General features: G+C 38.3%; 1 protein-coding gene across 1 annotated transcript in view; it reads right to left on the bottom strand.

Moving 5' to 3' along the window:
• Positions 1–6,123: 6,123 nt before the first annotated feature.
• MAPK11 (mitogen-activated protein kinase 11) overlaps positions 6,124–25,519 on the bottom strand; it is a 31,505-nt gene continuing 12,109 nt past the window's right edge. The window contains exons 2-12 of the mRNA XM_026053802.1: positions 25,191–25,320; positions 24,149–24,207; positions 22,936–23,047; positions 20,927–20,956; positions 20,750–20,797; positions 18,654–18,768; positions 18,469–18,540; positions 16,756–16,835; positions 13,247–13,325; positions 12,538–12,711; positions 6,124–6,571 (exon numbers count right to left, since the gene is read on the bottom strand). Coding sequence (XP_025909587.1) covers positions 6,498–6,571; positions 12,538–12,711; positions 13,247–13,325; positions 16,756–16,835; positions 18,469–18,540; positions 18,654–18,768; positions 20,750–20,797; positions 20,927–20,956; positions 22,936–23,047; positions 24,149–24,207; positions 25,191–25,320 — 973 coding nt within the window. The 3' untranslated portion in view covers positions 6,124–6,497. The remainder of the gene's footprint in view (positions 6,572–12,537; positions 12,712–13,246; positions 13,326–16,755; positions 16,836–18,468; positions 18,541–18,653; positions 18,769–20,749; positions 20,798–20,926; positions 20,957–22,935; positions 23,048–24,148; positions 24,208–25,190; positions 25,321–25,519) is intronic.

Genomic DNA, 25,519 nt, shown 5'->3' with positions numbered 1-25,519 from the left:
AGGGATTAATAGCTCTATTTACCCTCCAGTTGGGACATAAGGCATCTGTGCTGGATAAAGAACCCTGTAAGAGAGCAGCAAAGAAGCTAACTACGTTTTCCTGAGGAGTTTTGCAGAGGAAAAGCAGTTATAAACTCTGGTGAGAGAGTTTGATGGTAACTCAACTCTGAACAAACAATTTATAAACAGTACTAAAATGGTTCAGATTAACTGGGAGATAAACTAGGGCTCTCGGCCAGGCCGTAAGTGAGGTGGGTCCATCTGTTGTGATTGAGATACAAGCTAGTGACATTGGTCCTCCACTCCAGACACTGTCGACATGGATTTGCGTGATAAAGCATGACAATTTGGAAAAATCAAGCATCTTTCCACCTTACTATCTGCACGTGTCTCTGTAAAGTGTTTTTCACAGGACTGGAACAAACTCATTTGATTCTTGATATACTAATTCACATATGGATACTTAGATCTGCAACATGTCCCTCATACTTGGATATAATGTCAGTAGACAAAAAGACTTTCTGGATCGTCAAAGACACCTTCCTAGAATATTATTTCTTTAAACAGCTCTCTATCATCTCCCTCTTCAGAAAAGCATGTTCACAGTCTATTCTTGCCTACTGAAACATGTTGCCATGGAGGAAGCAAGTCCATTTGAGTTATTAAAACAGGAAGAAGTGAACTTTAAATAAAATCTTCTTTTTCTTTTGAAAATACTCATTTGCCTCCACACCCTTCAGCGGAGCTGTTGCCAGCTCTTTTGCAACTTTTCTGTTTTGGTCTCTTTCTCTGACCTCTGAGCAGAGTCTTTCAATTCCAGCGTGTTATGTAACACGAAGCAGGCTTGGGAAACTAAGTATACTGTGAACGTACTAAGCACAAAGTAGTAAGTATTTGCCACCTAAAGGCCATTTTTTGAGTAAAAACTTACTACTAGCTCAAGTGAAAAGTGCTAGTGCGTATTTTCTACCCCGTTATCCCTTCTTGCTGGCAGTGGCGTAGAAGTGAAGGCAGGAGGGTTACCCGAATCAGGTGCAAGTAAGTTGCTGGTAACCCTCATAACTGCCCTCAGATCCTGCCTATCCATCCTCTTCATGTTGGTTCCTGAATGAAACTGATGTGTGTGAAAGACTTTGGGATTGTATCTGGGTTATGGATGTATCTGGGAGGAGGAGGATTTAATATTTTAGGGGATTTTCACAGTGGGACATCTCGGAAGTATCACACAGAGGAGCAAGTACCCTGGCTTTGAAGACTTCTCCATCTTAATGCAAAGATGATGAAGAGAGATGCAGTTGTACACATCAGCTATTCATATAACCAAAAGCTTAGCGGTGTTACCCTGCCTTTCCCACATGTGTTCTGTCAGTTTTGCAGAGTGTGACATACCTACCGTTCATTATAGGGGCCTTCAGGCTCTCCTAAAACACAAGCATGAAATAAGAACACATTAGTAGAGTGCTAATCTATAGAACATTGTAAGTAGCAAAGAATGGCTCGGTGGAGGCTTACAGTTAGGCTGGATTTACTGAATGTTTTTTTCTGAGGGCTGCCACTGAGATTCAGTACTTGCTCCCACGTTCAGTATCACATCTGTATCTAATTCAGATCTTTTAGGCTGCGGAAGCTAAAAGGACAACAATTCCAGCTAAAGCTGCTCTGCTGCAATGTGCGCGTTAATTCATGGCAGTAATAGGAGCTGGGGGACTATGTAAATGCAAAATTAAGCATCTGTCTGCATGCAGGATTGAACCTAATTGAACAGTTTCACTCATTATGTAGGGACTTACTGTTTAGCAGATTATATTCGTTAGAAGATCAACATTTGTATAGGAAGCTCACAGGACACGCCATCTTTTTTAGTGCAAACAGACCCATTTAGGCACATTAGTTCAATATTTTATACTACAGCAAAAACGAGGTCAGTGGCAGCTGCACTAATGCAGTTTCTGAGCCTCTTGATACTAGTCCCATAATCGTTGCCTGCTTGCATGGATCCCTGTTAGTCATGCACACTGCACTCAGTGCTGGAAATGAATGTCAAAGACTCATAAATTAATGACACTCGGTACCACTCGGGGAGAGTGTGCTGATTTTCTAAGAATCAGCCTTAGAGAGCTGCACTATGCCTGTAAATGCTACAATACATGGGTCACATGTAAAAGCAACAAACAACTCTGTATCCCCTACTTTTAAGCAAAATGGAGCTGTTGACACTAGTTGTTACTCTCTGTGTTGAATTCCTTTCTCTTCTAACAGCAGGCATGATTTATCCAATACACAGTGAATTTCCCCCCAGATTTTTTTGCTAGTCATCCTGGGTATTAAAAAAATTTCCTGGAAGCAGGAGCTGTCACCAAGTCATTTGCTCTGGGTGTCCCTGCTGGGGCAGCCGGGGTTGGACTAGATGGTCTCTAGAGGTCCCTTCCAAGCTCAACCATCCTGCGACTCTGTGATTTGTTGGACATTCCTGAGCCAAGACAGCAGTTTGTACAGTAAATGCAGCAAAGGCTGCTCAAGTATTTAACTATGGCACTTGTGCAAAGATTCATCTTGGACCAGGCTCTGAGAATCAGGAAGCTCTTGATGGAGGGGCACACATGACAGGAAGAAAGGAAGGAAGTGGCCTTTGTGTTGACTGCTCCCACCTCTGCAAAGCTCATTTTCGTTGCCAACATCCTATTCTTGAAGCYGCTGTCCCCTTCCTGTCCTGAGACACCGAGCACTTGTTCGCTCAGTGTCCCATCTCGCAGTGTTTCTCCTTGCAGTCAGCCTCCCTTCCTCTCGCTTTCACCTTTTGCACTGAATTAAAAATAGACATACGCCACAAATGGCAGTTCTGCAACTTTGCCACCTAGTTAATGGCTCCTTGACCTACTGCTGCCTGATATTTGACCTTACATCACAGTATGGTTTACCTAATGTATCACTTTTTTTTCAATAAATTCCCAAAGTCATTAGTAAGCCTGATGTCTCATACTTGTGTGGACACTTGAGGTTTTTTTTTGATTTTGTTTATTATGGCAAGCAATACCCCATAATGATGCACCCCTCCTCTGTCCCATTCTCAGTTATACCCTCTGTTAGCACTCTTGTAAATTCTTTAGTCTTGTCTGTATTGCTGCTCCAGCTATGAGATACTGCTTTCCTGCTAGTGAGCTTCAGTGCTGATCAGATAAAGGGCATAAAAACAATGGTACAGATGTTAAAATGAATGAACTGTATAGTTATGCATGTAAGAAGATAGAGATGTAAGTAAAAGACTTTCAGGACCTTTTTTCTGCAAGACCTTTTGCTTCCAGTAATAACATCACTAGACTTGGGGTTGCAGTTAATACTGACTAGAGTGAGGTGCAGGTACCAGAGGTGAGCTCAGCTTAGCGGGCAGAGGGGTAACAAGCTCTGGGGGCTGAAGGCTGCAATTAGGTAAATCCAGGTTGGAAACATGAGGCAGTAACTGAGCGAGGAGAGGAGCCGACGTTTCCCTCTGTCACACAGCCCAGCGGCTCAGGTACAGGCTGCTTCCTTGGCTACAGCTTTTCTCTCCTGTTTCTTTGACAATTAATTCTGTATTTTGCAGGTGATGATGAGTACAGTAATTTACTGTAGGTTTAAAATCTATGACACACCTTTCAAAGTATAAAGAACATATAATAGCCTGATTCCAAACCTTCCAAGCCTAAGAATGGCATCAGGAGATAAAAAGTTTAGCAGGTTCAATTTTAGGAGTAATATTTAGACTAGGTAAGCAATCCTTTCTTTTCTTTTCCCTTTTGCAACAAATTCAAGTGAAATAAAATCTTCACTATTGTATTTACTCGTAAATATGGTCACCACCACAAAATCCTCCCTCCTAGAGGGATAATGGATAACCTCCATTAGCCTGTTTTGGTCAGCAGGCAAAGGACCCATCTGCACTCAGATGTCAGCACAATTAGTGCCAAGCCTTCCACGTGTCTGTACCAGTGGTACCATCCTTACAATTGCTGTGTCTCGCTGTTGCAAACAGATAAATAACCTTATCACTTTACCACACATACAGGAATCTCTTAGCTGTACTAGGAAAATATTTTAATTGGTAGCTTTAAGAAGTGCTGAGAAATCACCTGGAGATGACGAGTGATGCTGTTTGATGGTACTTGTTACCAGTGGCTAAGCTCATGTCATCTATTACTGACAACTTTCACTAGTTCAAATGCAGCTATGACTGTTCTTTTACTACATCTTTTTTTTTTTTTTTTTTTTTTTAAACACATCTTTGAATAGAAAATCAAATACATTTGGGGGGCATTTTAGCCATCCAGTTAAAGAAGATTCTGAATGGTCAAAACAGTAAATTTGGGGAGAGAGATAAAACCTTTTGTCCAGCTTTAACCAACAGAGATGCAGCAACACGCAGTGAGAACAGGCTGTGTGGATTTGCCCACCACGCAGGTTTCACATCTTCGCTTGAAACATCTGGCAGTGGTCGCCCTCGCAGCAGACTGAAGAGACTGTCAGACAACTGTCCCACACGGAATTATCTGCTGTTTCATGAAGAAAGTTTTCATGGAATTTCTTTATTTGCCCTTCCAGCTAGCACAGGGTTGCAGGGCACCCTGACAAACTGATTGCGAGAATTCAGAAAAGAGAGAGAAAACGGAAAAAGAGAAAGAAAACACTGATTTATTTCTTTTCTAACTGGTAAGTAAATAAGTGTAAGATTATACGTTTAACACATGATGGAATGAGCATTTTCATTATGCAGTCAGGCAGGTCATTTATAGTGTTTTACAACCTTTTCACCTATTTTGGTCAGCATGAAATTTAGTAAGACTGAATATCCATCATCAGCCTCATCCTAATTCTAAGTCAGTGGAATGACAGCCAGACAATAAGTCAGAGGACTTCAATAAATCTATTTAAGCATTCATTTCACATTAATATGCCTTGAAGAAAGCTGAACACAAACGACTGCCTTCTGCTGAAAGTATTAGATAATATGCAAATGTTAAAAACGACCTTCCACCACAAATTACCAATCATTTTAAATAAAATTATTTTTATTTATCAAGACAAGCAATATGTTAAGTATAATTGGAAAAAAAAAGGTTCTTGGACTTATTTTTTTTTTTGTTTCTGTTTATTAAGAAAAGGATTTACATAGAAAAGGTAAGTGGAAGTGAAATGAAACAGAATTTTCATTAGCTCATCTAATACCTGTACAACTCAGTCTAATGATGAAGTTGCAGAAAACCTAATATAAAAAGTCACTTCCAAAACTGACTTTGACAGAGCGAGAAGACACAAAAACAAACATGTTTGTGCAATCAGAAGGATATAAGACACAGCCATTAAATTTCAAGAAACCTCATGTCAAAGGATATTCCTCCATCAATATTACACCTTTGGAGGCAATGAAATGCTACATGTAATTCTTTAACATATCTTTGTATCTGATATATCCTGCAATTTACCATTTACATTTTGATTTTCTGCCTTTTCAGAGCTGGAAAGCCTGCATGATTTTGCCTAAGAGGACACCCCAGTGAGATGGGTGTTTTGTTTTTCACAATTTGCCAGGCTGTTCTTAAATCTCCTTGTTCTGACCTGTCTTCCAATGGCAAGATTAATTTTCCAAGGACTTAATACAAGCAAATGAGACAATGAGGAATATCGGGTTCAAAGCCATTGCCTGACCCCACTATCCTGACATCAGAGTCTGGGGCAGCTTTTGCTGCAGTTTTGCAGCAGCTACAGAGATGCTGGAGCACCTTCGTGTGCAGACTGACCAGCAGCATGGCTAGGAGCAGCACCACAAACTGAAATGTTCTCATAAGCTTTCTGTGGTTAAAAAGAAAACATATATATCTCTATATATAGTGAAAATAATGAGAACAGACACTTGAATGGCAACAAAAGACAATGATTTATTTTTACTGACTTCAAACTGGGGTTAGATCATTTGAGAGACATCCAGTATATTCATAGGACCACCACAGATATGACTACATATGCATATTCTGTCTACCTCACTACCACACCCTCTCTCCATAAAGGCACTAACTATAAATAAAATGGAAACAAACAAACACAGAAACTTAGGTTAATGCCAGAAAAGAAAAAACAAAGGGGAAAACAGATTGCTTTTATGGACTTCTATGTTTGTGTTTGTATACATTCATGCTTTAAATGCACGATTGCAAACTTAATTTAAAAAGTCACCTTCCTTTTGGCAGTACAAGTGATAAAATGAAACATGCAGAAACAGTTAAACAGAACTCAGTGCATCATTTTGTCCGACTGAAGCAGTTCTTTATCCTTTCATGTATTGGGAATACATTCATATTACAAGGCAAAAAACCAGACAACATGTGGCTTCTGCGTGACGCATCTGCTTGTCCGCATCTCCTCCAACCTCTTTGGATAGTAAAATCTACTCTGAGCACAGGTTAAGTTGGGTGATTGCGTTTTCACAGTCCTCGTGGTGCAGCAAGGCAAAGCACGGCTGCCTGTACTCACTGCTCTATTTCCAGGCTATCCATTTTTAAGTCAGGTGGTTTAAAGCTCATCACTTCTTCGTACGTAAGTTCTGCAGAGAGAGGGGGAGGAAGAGAGAAGAATGACGTGATATTCTCCTTAAGAGACAATCCTCCTGGCCCACGCAATGGAATGGACACATGTGCCTGGCAGTCTGGATTTCCTGCTGTGCTTTGTAGAGGCTCCATCCCCAAACAGACGGGATTCTCTAGGAATCTCTTTGCTTCAGGTTATGAATCAGGCCCACAGATACTGTTTTTCTACTGCAGTTCTATCCTTTAATGCTAATACTAAAACACACAGACCCTTAATGGAAACACAGATTATGCTATCAGATGCCCTACCAAAATGATGTAATAAAAGACAAAAGGTGATGTAAAATGGAACCTTTAAAAGCTCTCAGACAGGTTTAAAAATGAACACTTTTAACTGCAGAAAATGTTCTTTATCACCTCAGGCAATTGCCTGCAATATAAATCACTTGAAATTCTGTATTAATGCCTTGTGTTCTAGGATTTTTTTTAAATTTTAACTAATTTACCATCTTTGGATGAAATAATTTTTCACCTAAGGATCATGCAACACAGTCCCATTTTCAACATGAAAGACTTGAATAGAAACCTGGGTTCTCTGCTATTTTTCATTGCTTTAGAAATAGCTCTTCATCCTGCCATGCTGACATGTCACGTTTTATGCCTTGCAAAGTAATGGAAAAATATGTCAGTTGCTCCTTCCCATGTATTTTCTCAACTTAGATTAATGAATTTTTAAGCACCAAACCCAGCTTGCACATAAATAAGTGGCTAAAGGCACGTTGTCTCAGGATCTGCCTTTCAAATACTGCTGGATTGTTAAAGCTTATCAAACTTACGCCTATTAGCTAGTTTATTTTGAAAAATCTGAAGTCAGAGAGAGCTAATGTGTCTATGAGTGGATTGGACACTGCTATGGAAATTGCATAGAAATCTTAGGTCTAAATCTTGCTTGTGCTTTGAGTATGTGACACTGCAGCATCATGCAAGTGACCTATGTGCCACCTTAATCTAATGAGTTGGCCCTATCTCCGAAAGAAAGGCCAGGTGCAGAATTCCCACGGCTGAAGGACTGGTTAGGTGAGGCAGGAACTGGTCTGAATACACTTACAAAAATATGCTAGAAAAAGACCTAGGTTAGCCTAAGCTGCAATCCCTTGCTGTATCTAACAGGGGCCAAGGAAAGCTCTGGAGAAAGGATGTCCAAAAATCACATTACACTTTAGATGCTCAGTCTCTCTTAGGATCCGTCACTACTGGCTTTTAACGTGAACAGGGAGAGAGAGAGGAAAGAGGCCACTGAGAAACTGGGTCGGTACTTCCTTAACAGAACATTTTATGCATACAGTGAATTCTGCTATCATTTTATTTAGAATAAAAAAAATTAAAAATTTATATTTCCCCACAGCAGAAAATATATTACTTGCTACGTGCCCAGGAGTAGAGTGCACAACTGTGTCCTCCTTGCTCTTTGCCATGAAGTGCTGCCACGCTGGGGCCACGAACAAGCCTGAAGGTTGCGTATACTCTGAGGCCCGTTTGTCTGCCCTTTCTCCTCTGCCATTCCCGCTCTTGGAGCCTTGATTTTAGTTGTTTGAGCCCTCTTATTTTTACAAGACAATAAGGTGACTATATTTGTTGTGACTGTGCCAAGCATAATGGGTTTAAAAGCTTCATGGGAATCAAACCAGAGCATTCTCGGAAGACTGAACAAAGCTGAGCGTATCTCTTTCCTGTCCCCGTTCCAGTCACGTTTTATCTCAAAACTAACTTAAACCGCAAATCTGCAGCTGGTTAATTCTGCTGCTTTCAAGCAACCCGAGAGGCTGTTCTGGTAAAGATAATGGAATTACTACAGGCATTAATGCTATAAGGAACATTTTCATTATTTTTTTATTTACAAGAAGTACTGCAACATTGTATTAAAAAAGCAGTTGTTTTATTCACCCGTTTCCTTAGGATTATTTTTATTATGCTCTAAATGTAGCAATCTCAGTTACACACGGATAGAATTTGAACATTCAAAAGTTGATTGGTATAAGCAAAGCTATAAATATTGTGATAAACAATTTGTTTATAAATAAATCCTTGTTATAAATAAAGCCTTTCATATGCACTGGCCTCTCAGGTATGCTACTGACACTAGTTAAGTTTTATTTCTAACAGTGGTGGAAGGGGAAAAAAATGAACAGGTTGTTATATTATTGTGGTGATTGGTCAGGCTCTAGTGTATAATAAATAAATGAGAGCAAGGAGCCACATGTACCTGATGTGATGTCAAAAATTCACTGAATAGTCAGGGTTAAGTCATTTTTACTGCTAATTTGCTTGTGAAGAGAAAACAAAATGGAAAAATAAACTTCCAAAAATCTCTACATTTAATCCTCTATCTAGGTATATATGCATGACATTATTAAAACATGCTCATAAAACAGTAATAAAACTAATAATATTGCTAGAGCTCTTGACTCGGTTTTACTAGGACAGTAGCTTTCTGTTAGGAAAGATAAATAAATATTTTATTTGTTAGGATAATGTTTTACTAAGCTATATGGAACCATGAATACCTAATCATACATTTTTTTTAAGCATTTAAAAAAAGCTCAAGAAAAATACACTTTTTTTTTAGGAAAGCAAGCCAGGAAATGAGAGATTATTTTTGTATTCAGTCTACACTATTTAACTGATTATAAGTAAATAATTCAATACTTTAAGCTTCTTAATTTTCTAAGTCTATGTAATAAAGAACATTAAAATGTTAGTATGCTTAATTCTGAAGGAATGTTTTCTTCTTGGTCTGCTAGAGAATCACTATACAAAAAAAAAAAAACCTATAAATACCTGCTTTCTTAATTATTCAACGCAGAGAAACCAAGTGCATGTTTGCTTCAACACAACATCTGAAAAAATGCGATATACTAATAGAAAATGCTTTAAATAGTGAAGAAGAAACTTCTAGTAAGTCAAATAACTGCCATAGTTAAAGACTTAGTATTTTCTCTGCTTTCAGAGCACAGGAGCTTTCTTAGTTTAATGCTACATGAACTTGGTAGATGTGTGAAGAAAGTTTATTTCCCATGATAAAAATACTGCCAGGCAGAAGGGCTGCCCCTCCTGGGCCAGCAGAGTTTTGAGATCTCCGTCTCACAGGTCTCTCTCTCCTGCATAAAGGACTTTACCCCTAGTTCCAGCAAAGCCTCTGATGTACAAAACCACACGGCTGCAGAATACGTTGTCTCTCCTAGAGAAGTCACTTCTGCTTCCCCATTTCAGTTCAGGAGGAGTTAAGCTAAGATAGTTCCCCAAATAATTTGGGCAGCGTTTCTTCACAAACAGAAGCTTGTTTCATGAATAGGAAATTGTTAAACTTTCCTGTTAACTGAAGTAGCAGCAGAAAATAAGTCATTCACTGTAGCAAACTGAGCACTGATCATGATAAATGAGATTCACGTGAAGTGCTGTGTGTAGGGAGCATACGGCAGGAATAACTAATACCAGCCAGTTCCCAACTGCTGTACAGACTCACTAGGATTCTAAATAATGCTTTCCAGGATGCTGGAAAAGATGTTCCAGAATGTTGCTTTAGTGTCAGAAACCCATTTCCTATCTTTTGTAAGGTGAATTTGCTGTAGTCAGCCTGCTGGTCTTGCCCCCACAGTCCCCTGCATAGAGGATGGCACAAATATAGGCAGTCAGTGCAAGGGCATGAGGAAGCTACGGAAGGCCAGTTGTTTCCATCACAAACCTACCCATTATGCTAGTTTATTTATATTAAAAACTGCAGAATAACAGTTATGAAATCACACAATCACAGGATGGTTGAGGTTGGAAGGGACCTCTAGAGATCACCTAGTCCAACCGCCCTGCTCCAGCAGGGACACCCAGAGCACAAGGCACAGGGCGGCATCCAGGCGGGTTTGGAAGATCTCCAGAGAAGGAGACTCCACAACCTCTCTGGGCAGCCTGTACTAACAGAAACAGAAGAGCATTTACAATACTGAATATAATGTTTCATCTTTTGTCAAGACAGGGCTTCGTTAATAAGAGGAACAATGAATTTCTAGAATGTTTCTGTTTTAATTTCAAATACGTAGCCTGGAGGTTTTAGCATCGTACGTCCCAGCAGTCAGTCCTGAAGCTGGACTGCTCTTCAGCGCGCTCCGAAGCTGCACGTTCAGCCCTGCTGCCATTTCCACCACACGCCAGTGCGAGACGAGCGTGACGCAGCGCGGCAGGAGCCCTAACAGGAGGCCCCTTGCAGCATTGCTCAAGGATGGGCTGTAGAGTGGAACCCTAAAGTAAAATCCCCATCAGAGAGAGTCAGTAAGATGGCTTAGCCATTAATCGTTATTTCTTGACTATATGAAGAGTTATTAGCAAAATGCACATCTATGTAGACAATTTTCAGGTCTGGTTTTCAGACTAAAGAGAAAACATTCAGTTGATTCCTACTGTCTTCTATCAGTAAAGTATTATAAAAATAAGTCTCAGATCAGCTTGGAATCTTATAGTTTAACTTTACTAGCAACTTGCACATGAAAAAAAACACTTGGAAAAAATTTTTCTCCTATCATAATTCCATTGCTTTCAGATAGAGAGCCATCCTTAACCTCCTAGCAAAGAGCTGCTGCTCTGTATTATTTGCATAGAAATAAAAATGATTTAGAAAGCCACACCAGAAATGAGAGGCCATGTGACTCAACTGCCAGCATGAGCATGCTGACATCAGATTCCTTGGCCATATGCTCTGGGTGAGGGTCAGAGCTGGTACAAGTGCCTGTAATACTGTAGCAGTGCAGAGCGCTTTAAATCTGCTGGAGATTCATGTAAAAAAAAATCTTCCTGCAAAGCTGCAAGTAGACAGAGGCAGCTCCATCATCTCTCTCGTTCATATTTTCCTATTCCCACATTGCGTCAGTGAAAAAAAATGGTTTTGTGGCAGGAGCTGAAGTGAAATGGAAACTGCCTGCAGTCTTGGGAGGTGAGGAGCACATTCTCCACACGTGCCTGGAAGTGAGGGCTCTTCTCTGATGTTGCTCCTCAGTTCTAGGTGAATGAGGGGCAGGCACTGCACTTCCTTAAGGCCACCAATTCCAATGGGCAGATATTCAAACTGAGAAAGCCTAATAATCTACCAGGAAAGAAGCAACCAACCTTTCTGTTAAAGGCTCCTTCTTTGGGCACCAAATTATCCCGTTAAAACTTTATCTTGTCTAGTCTTTATAAAGTATTTTATGTTGGCTGACATTTGTGGGCCACAGCAGAAATCCACACAAGACACAATTAGGCAAAATCAGCAGGTGAAGCAGTTCCTGCAGTCTAATATGACTATTCAAAGCACAGATAGGCCAAGCCTTGTTTATTTTTTTTAAAACTACCTACAGAGTGTACACACATATCCATGGACATGCATATCCAGGTGAAAGAAGAAGAAAATTTCTTTTCAGTCTTCTCCTTAGGCTACCATATCTTTCAGCCTTCTGCTTCTCAAAGACAGTATGTTTAGGAAATATAAAATAGCCCCATCTACCTGTATCCTATGATTTCCTTATTAATATGTGTGCCCTGGAAGTCATAATAGCTACCATATCATTTAAATGGGCTACCTTACTTGGAGTCTTTTTTTTTTTTTTTTAAATACTTAACAGAAAGCATACAGAAAAAGTACTGAGGTGGAAATTCGCCATCTCTGTTCCTGCAGGCATCACTTAAGCTTTCATTATGCAGTGTACCCTGGTGCTCAGTCTGCACTATGGTAACTTTCCCCTATGGGGGTATATGTATATTTCAAGGCAACAAGCATTGAAGAGAAGAGAGAAAGTGAAATACCCAGAGGAAAGACAACCCTTTTCACCTGTCCCATCCCTCAAACACATGGACTTACCTCATCTCCTTGAGGAAACCCTTAAATTATCATAGTTAAAAATAGCGCAAATTTGTTACTTAAGAATAAGTTACTTAAGTCATGTGTGCAGCCCTCTCTTACCTTTCCATTCATCTATGGTTCGCTCTTTATTTTCTATTGACTCGTCGTACAGCTCAGCCTCAGGCTCATCATCTGGATCGTGATACTGTACAAAGTACGGATGTGCAAGTGCTTCCGAGGCAGTAATTCTTTTATCGCTGTCTAATATAAGCATCTTCTCAAGAAGATCTACAGCTAAGGGAAAAAGGAAAGCTCGCATCAAAGCCAGAAGAGACAATCTACAAGTAAAAGAGAGGGGCAATTGCATATAACAAACACGTACTGAAGATCTGGAAGCTGAGGAGTATTTCCTGTGCTTGTGTCATACACAGGAGCTGATAAATTAATAAGAAATAATATTCAAAAAGGCCAAACAGCTATATTTCCTGGTATATTTTCCTTTATGCCAGCAATTGAGAACTCCTGGCCATTCTGAGCCAGAAATGGTGCCTTCATTCTAGATCTCTGACATTTTTATTTATTCCTGCTACATAAAATTGCTTTCTAAAACACCCATTGCCTTTCCACCCAGACTATTTCTTTCAGAAGACTCCTGTAATCTCCATCAGAAACAGAACACATGGGCTTCATGAAGGGAAAACTCTCAGGATGAAAGGTTAAAGAATTCTCTTTCTGCGGTCTGATGATTATCATGGGATCCTATAGGAAAGCAGGACTTGAGTTCATGTGGCAGTGAAAGATTTGAACTTTATCAGTCTGACTTTCTTACCTAATGGATTGGCACCACGAAACACTGCTTTCAAATCCTGTTGAGGCATATGGGGAAGAGATTCAATGTATTTCCTGGCCTGGGAATAAATCAATACAAACCACACACACAAAGGTTAGATTTTGCCCAACAGTGACAATATCAAGTCTAAAAAAGTAAAAGTAGCAGTTGTTCCATTTCTTATGTCCAGGAAATGTTCTTTAAATGTGTGCGACTGTTTTAACAGTCATTCATACCTGTGTTCATTAGACAGGAGGATTTTAAACATGTATATTTTGCTCTAAGAGTTAGGTCAAGTAACCTAGGTAAGTACTAACATGTATAACTAACTGGTTCATTGCTATATATTGCCAGGGAACAGATGCATTTATCTTTTAACCAAAAACTACAACCTAAATTATTATCCTCAACAAACTAGTATAATCCGATCTGCTTCCTGCCCTTCCAACTCTCCTGTGCTGAGTAAGAGTTTCCCTGGCTGAAGAACAGGGAATACTCCCTGATACTCCCAGGGTGCAGATCTTCAGAGTTGAAGAGAATTTATAGCTTGCCTAGAGGCCACTGCTGTGAAAGGCTCATCCGAATAGAGCTATGAAAGTCCTGTCTTTACATCTGATTCATAGATGTGAGCATCATGCTGCCCATTAGGACAGTCAAGAGTTTCTGGGATGAAGAGAATACAAAAGGGCAATGCTTATAGGTAAACTGAAGAAGTTGTACAATGATCCTAAAGGCTCTAGACAGAACTGGCAGTTCTGAAAATAAAGTAGTTAAAGAAGAGGAAATCTCATCTTGCTAAAAGAAACAGCTAGTCTCCAAAGAGACCTTAATCCTTTCAAAACACACATCTGTGTTACCGGAAGAGTCTCCCTGTTGGCAATTCCATGGGTTTATTAAGGAAGGTAAGTAACTATCCTTGGTCTGCTGAATGCATCAAGCAGAATGAAGTTCATGCCGAGCCACTTCATGCCTTTAAGTCAGACAGGAGATGGAGGATTGTGGACCTGTGTTAAGGACTGATCAGCTCACTGCATATCATAACGTGAAGCTACTATAAAATACTCTGACCTATTATCTATGAAGTCCTATAGCCACACAAAGGAAACCCACACCCTATCCAGGTCACTCTTCTGCAACTACAGCAAACTGATATAAAGATACTTTGAACCGTTACAAAACGGTCTTCTTTCCAAAACAAGTCTATTTTTTTCTCCTTTTTATTAGAACTAAGTAAATTCTAGCATAACTCTAGACCATTAGCAAGGTACTTCAAAATCTTAATAAAGTTCCAGCCCTAATGGAAGCAAGACTTTATGTTTGTTTTATCTGTTAAAAGTGTATTAGCATTTTCCCCTTTTCATTATGGGCACTGATAGCCAGGCTTTCTTTGGGATGATTTTCTCAGCAGCTGTAGCTAGTTATACAGAGCCTGATGGTTAAAGAACAAGAAAACACAGAATTCACTTCACCTATTTTATGGCCCTAAAAAAAAAACCATATGGGTAACAAACACGAGCTGGAAAATCAGGGTGCGTAGCTCCTATTAGGAATGTTTTCTAGGGCATTAGTTTATGCATATGTATAAACAGCAGAGCAACAGAGAACTGTCAACACATTCCTGCATGGAAATATGGCCTAGGAAGCAGCAAGTAGATTTATTTAACAACAAACATTTGTGGACTAGATATTTGTTTCCATACGGACACATCAATTAACAACACTAATCCAACCACGGCTGAGACGTGGCCCGAATTACCTTTAGCCTTGCCCAGAAGTCCTTTGAAAATGACCCAGGCCTGTCACACTGTCAACTGCACCTCTGTGCCCATATTCATCAAAGAGACCCACCCAACAGGATTTAGAGTTTTAAATTAGCCTGAAAGTAGTGGGATGCAACTGCAGAATAAACCCAGATTAACATGAAAGTCTGGCAAACCAGATCAGTACCCTGTGCTGAAACATCTCACGAAACTCATCCTTTAATTTCCAGTTCTCTACCTCCCACCTTATAGCTGAAAAATGGGCTGACTTCTCAGGAAATCTTTGATCTTGCTGTTAAGACAAATTTTTAAGATGTTTAATCTCATATTCAAAAAGCTTTCACACTGGCTTGGTGGTCAAGTCACACAACTGACTGCATTACTGCGGAAGTCACAGGCTCTGAAAACCAGAGAGGTTGTCTAAGAAACCATGCTCAGAAGAGCACGATACTCGACCTGCTTGTTGGTGCTGTCCCCTAGCATGAAGGCTGCTCCTTTTCCTGTCCCAGTCCTTCTGACAAGTAGACACAAGCTCTAGAGCTGTACACTGGCTTATGATGATGATTTTTCATTACACTTCGAACTTCCAAAAATGTAATATTGGTCTGGAGTTCTTTCTAACTTGACCTATTGTTACTGATATTCATTTCAACTTCCAAGAAGACTCATCAATATATACATATGAGCTGAAAAGCAGGCATTAGTGTTATAAATCTAGCATTCAAAGTACCAGACAGGCCTCATTTACCTTTTCTAACTAAGCTCATATTCTTCATTAAGTCTTGAGCAGAAAGATGAAAGAAGAAGTTATAACTGTTATTTCTTCTGCTCTTTATTCCATCTTACCAGGCCACTGATCATCTGAAAAACACCCTGCAGGTCTCATGTTTCCTGACCACCTAACTTTCTGGATGGTACAAGCAAAAGCAGCTCTGCCTTGTTTTTTGGATAGCCCCGGGAAAAATGCTTGAGACGTTAAGTTTAGCAAAAGAAAGATGTCAATAGCAACAGCTTCAGTTATTGATATCATTGTGTTTTTATCTGAATTTGTACTGTGCCCATTACCTGATATTAACCAGTATTATACATTTCATCCCTACAACCTTGCTGAACATTCACAGATATTGTTTAAAGTGAAACTTTAAAACACAGCTTTATTCATTTGCTGCATTACTGCCTTCATAAAAGCTATATGGAGAGTGACAAATCCCACGGCTGCTAATGCAGATGCTGCTGGGACGGCCGACCTCACACGAGCATGCAGAGACACGAGCAAAAAGCAGTTTCAAATCAGCCATCCAAACAGGAGCACCCACGCAGAGCGAACACTATCGGATTATGGTACACCTGGTTTCACCCCTCACAAGGATGGAAAATGTAAAAATGAAAGACTTAGCATTTGATTGTTGTTATTAAATCTGATAAGAGCTAAACATCTTTTTAATATAAATGTATCAAAAAATAAAATCATCAGGAACAGGGGCTCCCGATAAAATTGAGTATAGAAGAAAAAGTATCAAAATTAATTCACCTGATAGTCACAGCATTTTGATACGTCTAAAGGGAATATTTTTTGAATAGTACCATTCTAGCTACAGGGGCATAAATAAATAAAATTTGTATGTATGTATGAAGGTATTTGCTCATTTCCAAATCAGAATATCCAAGTAATACAACCAATGGTATACAATGGCAATTACAGAAAGGAACAATGGAACATCAGTTAACTGAACGAGGCTCTGAACTCACATGTTCTGATGATATCTTCTTCAGAAGTTCAGAGCTGGGAGTACCCACCACTTCCATTATTCTCTTTAGCTGATCGATATCTACATTATTTCAGGAAAATTAAAGGGAGTGTAATAAAAAAAAAATAAACAGCAGACTAGCTTTTGGGTTTAAACAATTCATGATAGGGTTGAAATATTTAAGCGAGTGAGCAACACAACTACATGACTGTTTCCAGAACTGCATCAGTTCATACCTGCTAAAGCTTGGTTCTAGAGTTTTGTACTCTCTATTGCACTGTATGCATCTCTGTGGGGTGTGCCTATCTCTGGAAAAAAAGCGCATATAAAATATTGTTGCCCTTTCCTAGCTCTTAATTCAATATAATCACAAGCTTAGTTTTAATTGTAGGCTTATGCCTCAGTGATCTGAATGATTTCTGAAGAACAGTCTTAGAGCAAATTGGACTAGATTATTGACCTGAGACCTGTTAAGTAGAAAATTCTCATTTGATAGATTTTTACATCCATTTTGTATCACTTTTAATCTTAAAAGCTTTAAAACGCACGTTTTTCATTGTCATATGTAACCTGTAAAGTACATTACATTTTCCCTAGATACTCAAGGTTATTTTATAGTTTAATTAAGTTGATGCAATCACATAATCGTAGACAACATTTTCTAACAACAGAAGTATCTTATTTCAGAAACCTAGATGTACTATTTTTCTCCAAGTATGACATTTCTATCAGATAATCAGTCTACAGCACAGTCATCATCCATATGATGAAATCTGAGTAATGCCTGTGGTTACTGTAAAGGCTAATAAGGATGAGCTCAACACATAGATCAGCAGGGTGACAAACTCTCTTATTCCCTCTCCTAACAGCTTTGCAGGCAATTCTAATCTCATATTGTTTTGCAACGGTTAATCTTAAATTTTAACAGAAATGATCTTTTTTTTCATTCCAAGTAGTAAGGAAAGTCAGTATTCAGCACAGAATTTGTTTCTCATATAAAAAACTTTTCTTCTCTAATTCAATTATTCCTCATTTTTCACTATATATTTTTTTGATTTTCTTTTGTTAATTTTGCTCCTGAGCTATTTTCTTGTTTTTCTTTCCTTCTTCTCTCTGTCAGCACAGAAAAAAACAATGGAATTCACTGACACTCTGGCATGGGCCACAGAAGAGTGCTGAAGAGAGAGCATTTTGTTGCTTTCATGAAATATCAGGAAGCAATAGCTTTTTTTTTTCCTTTTTTTTTTTTTTTTTTTTTAAATAGGACATAATATGCCTAGTAGTCTATTAATCTCCTTACTATTTAAGGGTTAATTTATTTAGATTTTAGGAACCTTTAAGTCTGAAAATGTTTATCTGAAAAAAAAAACCCCACATGTTTATTAATTGATCCAAAAATACTAGCTTCTCTTTGCTTTCAATATATGTCATTTCAATAAAATACAATAGAACAGATTTCATCTGTGTGTTTAACAAGGCTACTATTTAAATCCAAGTTACAAAATAAACAGCAAATATAACTTATTATTGTTCAGGATCATCTGTTACTGTTCCCCCNACGTATTGATTTTATGCTCAGCTGTCATAACCCACTAAATTAAAAAACTACTAAAAATTGCTTTTTTGAAAGTTTGTTACCTGAAAGAGACACTTCAGTCATTATAAAAAAAGAAAGGGAGAACTAGACAGAATTTGTATTTTATGTAAAGGATACAATCATTTCCTGGAAATAGGGCCTTCCCTTTTAATAGCTCTGCCATAATGCATCCAACAGACCAGATGTCAACTGCCAAAAAAAACAGACAGAAATATGAATGATGAATGCGAGACATCATTAAGCTGTTGCCTCTTAGCATAGCTACATCCAGCTGAAGCAAAACAAAAGTCTTCAGAATTTACCTGTTTGATTGTAGTGCATCCAGTTCAACATAATTTCTGGAGCTCTGTACCATCTTGTGGCAACATATCCAGTCATTTCATCATCAGTTTGCCGAGCTAAACCAAAGTCTAAAATCTGCATAATGGCAAAAAGAAATCTGCTGTTAGTTTTGTTACAGGAGCTGACTTTCTCCCTTGTTTACTTACAAGCTTATCCAGGTGTCCCAGTTTCTCTCTTTCAGTGAAGGAAAATTGCAACCTGCTCTGAAGGAGCAGCTCATCTGCTCACCTGCTCCGCCTGTGCATCACAGTGACATTCCCTAAATGAGGAATGTGGCCACAGATACTTGGCTATAATGTTGAGGCAGTTTGCCATCTAAGACAAACCTTACATTTTAGCTCAAGCTCAATTTTCCTTTGACATTAATTTGCTGAAAATAGGCACTGTTGCTGTAAAGATGAAACATTATAAACTGGGGACATTTATGTGAAATGCCAGCTCCAAATGCAGCTAGCCGTAACATTTAAAGATACCACAAGCTAATCTGAAATGCCCAGAAGTTCTAGGAATCCCCTCTCGCATCTATTTAAGTGTTGCTACGTACAAGTTAGCATTTACTCAAACCACACATCATTCTGTGACACTAGGAGAGAAAGGCATATATCCTACATAACAAGGTACCTCTAAATCACCTACCATCTGTTTTCAGCAGAATCCTCTGTTGTGAAACAACAAAGGAGCTCTGTTTAAATACATGCATTACTCATAGGCTTCATGGCAAATGTTAGCCTCCATATGCTCTCCTTTGCTAAGCCTGCATGATAGGAAATTATTTCAATTCTTTTTTATTTTTTCCTGCACAATTCTTTTTCTTCTATTTTTGGATTAGTCTTCATAAGTCTACTAATTACATAGCTAAAAGGTATCCTTAGCTTTGAGAGATGCTCTGTCAAAGTGCACCATCCGAGCTTCAGTGCTGTTCATTAAGTCACTCACCTGAGATACTTTGCATGTCTTGAAATAGAAATGGTAAGTGGGATCAATCACACGCCCCTGATGGGATCTAATATCATTTATTAAGCAGACACTATCTCCTTTTCATGGGGAGTAAGACAATTTTACATATCATTCGAAATTGCCCAGTTATAAAACAATTTAGAGACATAACAGCCTTGATGAAAAATACTAAGGTATACATTAGCATCTTCACTTTTAATACACTTTATATAATAGACTCTATATAATAGACTCTTTAGTAGCTGATCTCTTCTATCAAATGTGCATGCACAAACACGTCTTCCTTCTTTTTGCCTCTATTTAGTTTTTGATTATATAGTGGAATATCCATTAGTTACTTTTACTACAAAAATATGGTATCACAGGATGTAAAGCAATAAATACAGGTGTCATCAAAGGCATAAATATGAAACAAGCTGAGCATCTGCAACTTTCACTAAAATGTACAGGAACTACAGTTTCTTAGCACTGATCACGATTAGTCCTAGAAACTAACTGTATTTCTCTTATCAAGATTGTGATTTTCTGCTGATTTCATAATATTTGCATTTTATTTTCAGAAATCTCGTGTTGCTGCAATAAAGTTTACATCAGAATCCTATTCACATACAGAAAGATGTTTCCTGCTGTCACGAACTTCTAGCTTCTGCAGCCTTTTATGTTTAAAAAGTGAGAAGACATCTATTCCTTCCCCAGACTCTCATTCCTAATTATATAATATCACGCAGATACAGGAAGAAATTTATTCACATAGACATGGGCATTATAATAGTATTCAAGAAGTAAGGATTATGTTTTGGTTGTGTGTTTGTTTTTACTGACTATAACTGATAATATAATTGGTAATATTGGTAATTTTGTTATCTTTTTTCTCATATCCTTATTTAATTTAGATACAAAATTTCCAGGCATACTCAGCTGATGTACTCATTCATGGGTCAAACCACAAGCGTATGTACGTTCAGTGAGGAAGTAGAGCTAAGCATTCTTCAAAGACTTTTCTTTCAACAATAAATTAACATTTGGGAGAAAACACATGTTCATGGAAATGTTTTTGTTTGTATGCTGGGGACACCAGTAACAATAACATGATTCCTACCCTCAGTTCACAGTCTTCGTTCACAGCCAGGTTACTGGGCTTCAGATCCTGCACCAGAACACACAGAGTCAGTCTGATACTATTTCAACCTTTTAAAGCCTATTAGAGCAATGTCTCAATAACACATATGTAAGGACATGCTCCATTCCTTTTTATTAGAGCAAGGAGTGAACTCACCCGGTGTATGATTCCAGCTGAGTGAATATACTGTGAAGTAGAGAAGAAAAAGAAGTTAAATAAAATTTGAAGATAGAAGTGAAAGGAGAAATAAGTCACTACATCTGTCTTTTTGCTATTGAAACTGAGGGTTTTATGTACAGAATGCAGTCAAACAGAGACATGATGAACTTTCCTCTTGCCCAGGGCTAGATATTTCAGGAGAGGTGAACATGAACGCTGGATTCTCTCATTAAAAAAAAGGCACTGGCAGTAATTTTTCTGTCAAAAGTTTAATGCCAATTTGATTTTTTCTGCTATGTGAATATTCATTATTATATCTGGACATCTGGCCTAGGTAGCAGCAGTGTTTCCTAGATGATTTGAGCCACTTTCCCATAACCACGACTGCCCCCAGCATTTCCGTGTCCTCCCCATTCGGATGCAGGTGAGAGACATTCACACCTCTGGAAGATGTGCAGCTCAAATACCCACTTAGGCCACAGCATCCCTTCAAGCCCACTTTCAAAAGAGGAACCTTAAGTGCCTCTGCTGTTTTATACAAAGCACAACAATTCAATTAGAGATTGAGAAAAAAGATAGTCAACTTGTTAGGATTAATAAGCAGCTCATCTATAATTTTACTGACCACAAAGATAAGTAAAATCTCTAAAACATTCACTTCTCTTAATGAGAATTTAACTTTTGTTTTAGAAGCAGTGACTGTATGCAAAACTTGTATGTTGAATGGGGAAAAATAAAGAAAAAATGATGACATTCTTCTCATCCCGTATCTATGTACTGTTGATCAGAAGACAGTGACAGCCCTGACTCTTTCACAGTAACGTAAGAGAGGGGAAGCCAGAGCCCTGTTTGCAACAGAATTAACCGTGCTGATATAGTGGTTTCCTGCAGGATTCCAGGTTAAAGTTGCCTGTGTTCAGACAGCCTTGTCTGCAGGCCTTGAGGCCTGTGTGAGCACTGCTGAGCGCTGCAGCAGTGGGTCCAAAGCTTACTCAGGTACACGAGCGCAGGCTGTAACGACTGCAGCACAGATGTAAACCAGGAGTTTGATCCTCTGGTTCAAGTGTTCTCCAGCTAATGAGATAGGAGAAATTCAATTTATTGTCTTCTATACAAGACTGCAAGCTGGATAATTAATTCGAGAATCTATCTTGCTAGTTAAGCTATTAACTGGAGTAAGTGAGACAAAGCAATTAAGGGCTCAGTTCTGTAATCCTTATTCACTGAAATCTGCACTTAAATTGTCAGAATCTGGGTGCATGAATAAGAATCATTGTCTCAGGCATCAGATGACTTGCTCAAAACCATTTATTAAGTCTGATCCACAGCCAGGATTTACTTCAGTTTTCTTTCACACATACACCTGTCTTCTACGTCTAAAAAAATGAGTACTGAAAAGTGAACCATTAAAGCAACTGATCTCTACTGAGATCACCTACCATCTACTGAGATCAGTAGATCTCTTTTACTTATGCCTAAGGAAAAATAAATACCAGCATTAGTCTGAAAAAATACTTTTCATCAAGTACTGGGAAGCATTTTCATTTGAAGCTTTCTGCAAAAACCAGCACTGTAGTTTTTCGGACTGGTTTGTATTTTCCAAAATATGAACACGAATCATTTGCCATGTTACACGTCAGACATCCATCCTGCCCATAGTAGGTAGTGGATTTATAAAACACATCACGTGCTACAGAACATGTTCACTTTAGATACCACATAAGAAGCACCTGTCCTTCAAAAACAGCTCAGAAAGACATTGATTGAAGGTTAACTGTCACAAAGTGTGCTCACATATACTGTACACATAAATATCTGCAGGCTTGGGGTTTTATCTTTGGCTTAAAAAAATCATATCATTTCTGAAATGATTACTACTGATGAAAAGAAACAAATATCTGTGTACTCTTAACACAAACAAAAGTGTTTAACTAATGTCACTGCAATGAACCAGCCATTACTACGTTTTGATTGAGGAGCCTAAAATTCTTGCATTCAGACAGTACCTTAAGACCTCGAAGCAACTGGTATATGAGAAACTGTATATGGTCATCTGTTAACTTCTGGCACTTCACAATGTTGTTCAGGTCAGCACCCATTAAATTTGTCACAAGATACCTGTGAAAATAAAATACACACCCCACAGAAAAAAAAAACAAAGAAACACACCTTGTTTAAGACTGACAGAAGGGAAACCCCCAAGGAAGACCCTTTTAAGTGTAACTACACAGTTCCATGTGGATTCTTATTCGTTTACAACTAACATATGATTTTATATTCTTTCTAGTCAGCTATGACTTCAATATTGAAATTTAATACGCCTTTAATATTGAAATCAGCTATAAGCTCTAATGTCAGGAAAAAGAAAAAATTTGCTTGCACATTAACAATTTATCTATGTTTTCTCAACGACACTCTACAGCAATGAGGGGAGAATATACCATGGTTTGAGATGAATAGGAAGTCTCAACCTACATAAAAACGGAAGTCTGAGATCCCCAAATGACAAATACTGTGAGGCCAGGGAATACCTGATGATGCAAATTAACATAGGTTCAATTAAAATACAGGCACTCCCTCCACTCCAACCGGGGATTTTTTGATCTGTTTTGCAGAAATGTAAGTTTTCTCCCAAAGTCAGTGGTACATAACTCTGCACCTACCAGTCCCAATTTCACTCCATTAAGTCAAAGAGATTTTGGCCACTCATTTCCATGAAGCCAAAACATCTTAATTACTATTACCTCTGCTAAACTGTTAACCTAACTGCTTATACCAGATGACAAAAACAACACAAATGATCTGAGGAATATGAACCTAAAACTAGTCCTAGGTCAATCAGGAATCTTGACTAAATGAACCAACAGAATACTTCCTTGCATTTCTGAGCAGGAATCTAACCTAGCTGTGAAAAAATAGTCTATTGCTAACATATAATTGAATTTAGCAAGTTTTAAGTTTATTGGCATTAAAGCAACAAACCCTTACACAAAACATTTAGCAGGTACCAAGGATCTGTTTACTGACTACTCAAAAAAGTACTGAGACACACCCTTTTGTTTTCCTATTTGTGGAAAACCTACATCAAGACATATTGAATTCTTTGCACAAAGCCAACCTCGGCTTCAAGGGTATTAGAAAAAAATGCATTTAAAATCAGAGCAGTACTACCCCTGTTTGCACATTAAATAGTCAAAATAATTTTAAAATGTTACTTACACTTCATTAAAATTTTCTATTGATGTTGCAGGTGTAAAAACATCTAGTAATCCAATTACCTGAAAGAAAAGTGAATTTCCACTTTATTTTTAGAAATATATAACATACCCTATAAACTAGCATTAACAGGGCTTAGAATTTTTGGCATGAAAATTACAAACACATGACATATGATATTCTGGAAACTTAGTAAAACCAGTATACTAAGTGGTTTATCCAGAGACAGACTCAGCTATCTCCATGACCAATTAAACATAAATTACTAACTACAGCAAGTAGAACAAGGCTTCAGCCAATCATAAAACAAGCCAGAAAATGCAATGTCTCGCTGCAGAAAAGCTGGCACATGGTTTGTACACTTGTTATACTTAGGATTGTGTGCAGTTTCACATGTTTGCTTGTTCTGTTGAAATAACTTTTTTTAGTATCCTTTCTCCAGGATATTTTTTAATCCACTATATTATATTCAGGTCTCAGTTAAGCAAGTTACTTTTAAGCAGATGGATATTCCCACTGAAATCAATCAGTTGTGACATAATTTTAGGCAAGTACTGAGTTATTTGGAGCCTGAAGTTTTCCTCTGTTTCATCTAGATGATCAAGTGAACTGTGTAAGAAAAGCATATTACACTGTCATTCATTTCATTGAGAGTATCTGCCCTTAATTTCTCAGCAGAATCTAAATTCAGCAAAAGCAAGTTTGAAATATTTTCCTAGGTGGATGTTTCAGGATCATCCAATAGCAGATGGCAGAACTCTGTACTTCAGTTAGACAGGAGTTGGACCACTTGCTTTGGATTTCATTATCGGAATTTTTAAGATTCAATTAGAACAATCTTTTCATAAAAATGCAGTCTTTCCAATGACTTCTCAGGTAGCTACGTCCAGATATCTCAGGTAATAAGGAAGGAACTTTCTAAATTTCAAAGGAATTTTCGGGAGGGAATTTTCTAAAAAGATTGCACCTTGCTGAATTTCAGTCTGTTTTACAAGCTTTTATCATAAAAAAAAACAGAAGGGGAAAGAACTAACTGGTCACTTACGTTTTCATGCTTCATGTGCTTAAGCAATCTGAGCTCCCGATAGGTCCTCCTGGCGTGAATAAGCGACTGAAAAGGTCTTGAAAGCTTTTTTACTGCCACCTTCTGTCTTGTTTTAGTATCGTAAGCTGAACTGCAGGAAAAAGGAAAGCTGTAGTGAAAGCATGTTCTAGGCGTGCATTTCAAAGCTCTCCACTCTCTAAATATCCCAAAATTCTTTGGAGAAACTTATCCTCTGTTGGTGATTTTTACTCCCTCTTTTGCTATTACTTATATTTTAACTAATGGATTGCAAATGGGAGAGCTAGTCGGCTTTAGCCATGAGGATTCAA

This window comes from Nothoprocta perdicaria, unplaced genomic scaffold, assembly GCF_003342845.1.
Source record: "Nothoprocta perdicaria isolate Ctin4 unplaced genomic scaffold, notPer1 scaffold_119, whole genome shotgun sequence".
In the NCBI taxonomy this organism is placed as follows: domain Eukaryota; kingdom Metazoa; phylum Chordata; class Aves; order Tinamiformes; family Tinamidae; genus Nothoprocta; species Nothoprocta perdicaria.
The sequence above is the reverse complement of the archived record's forward strand: the minus strand, read 5'-3'. Positions and strand labels throughout refer to the sequence as shown.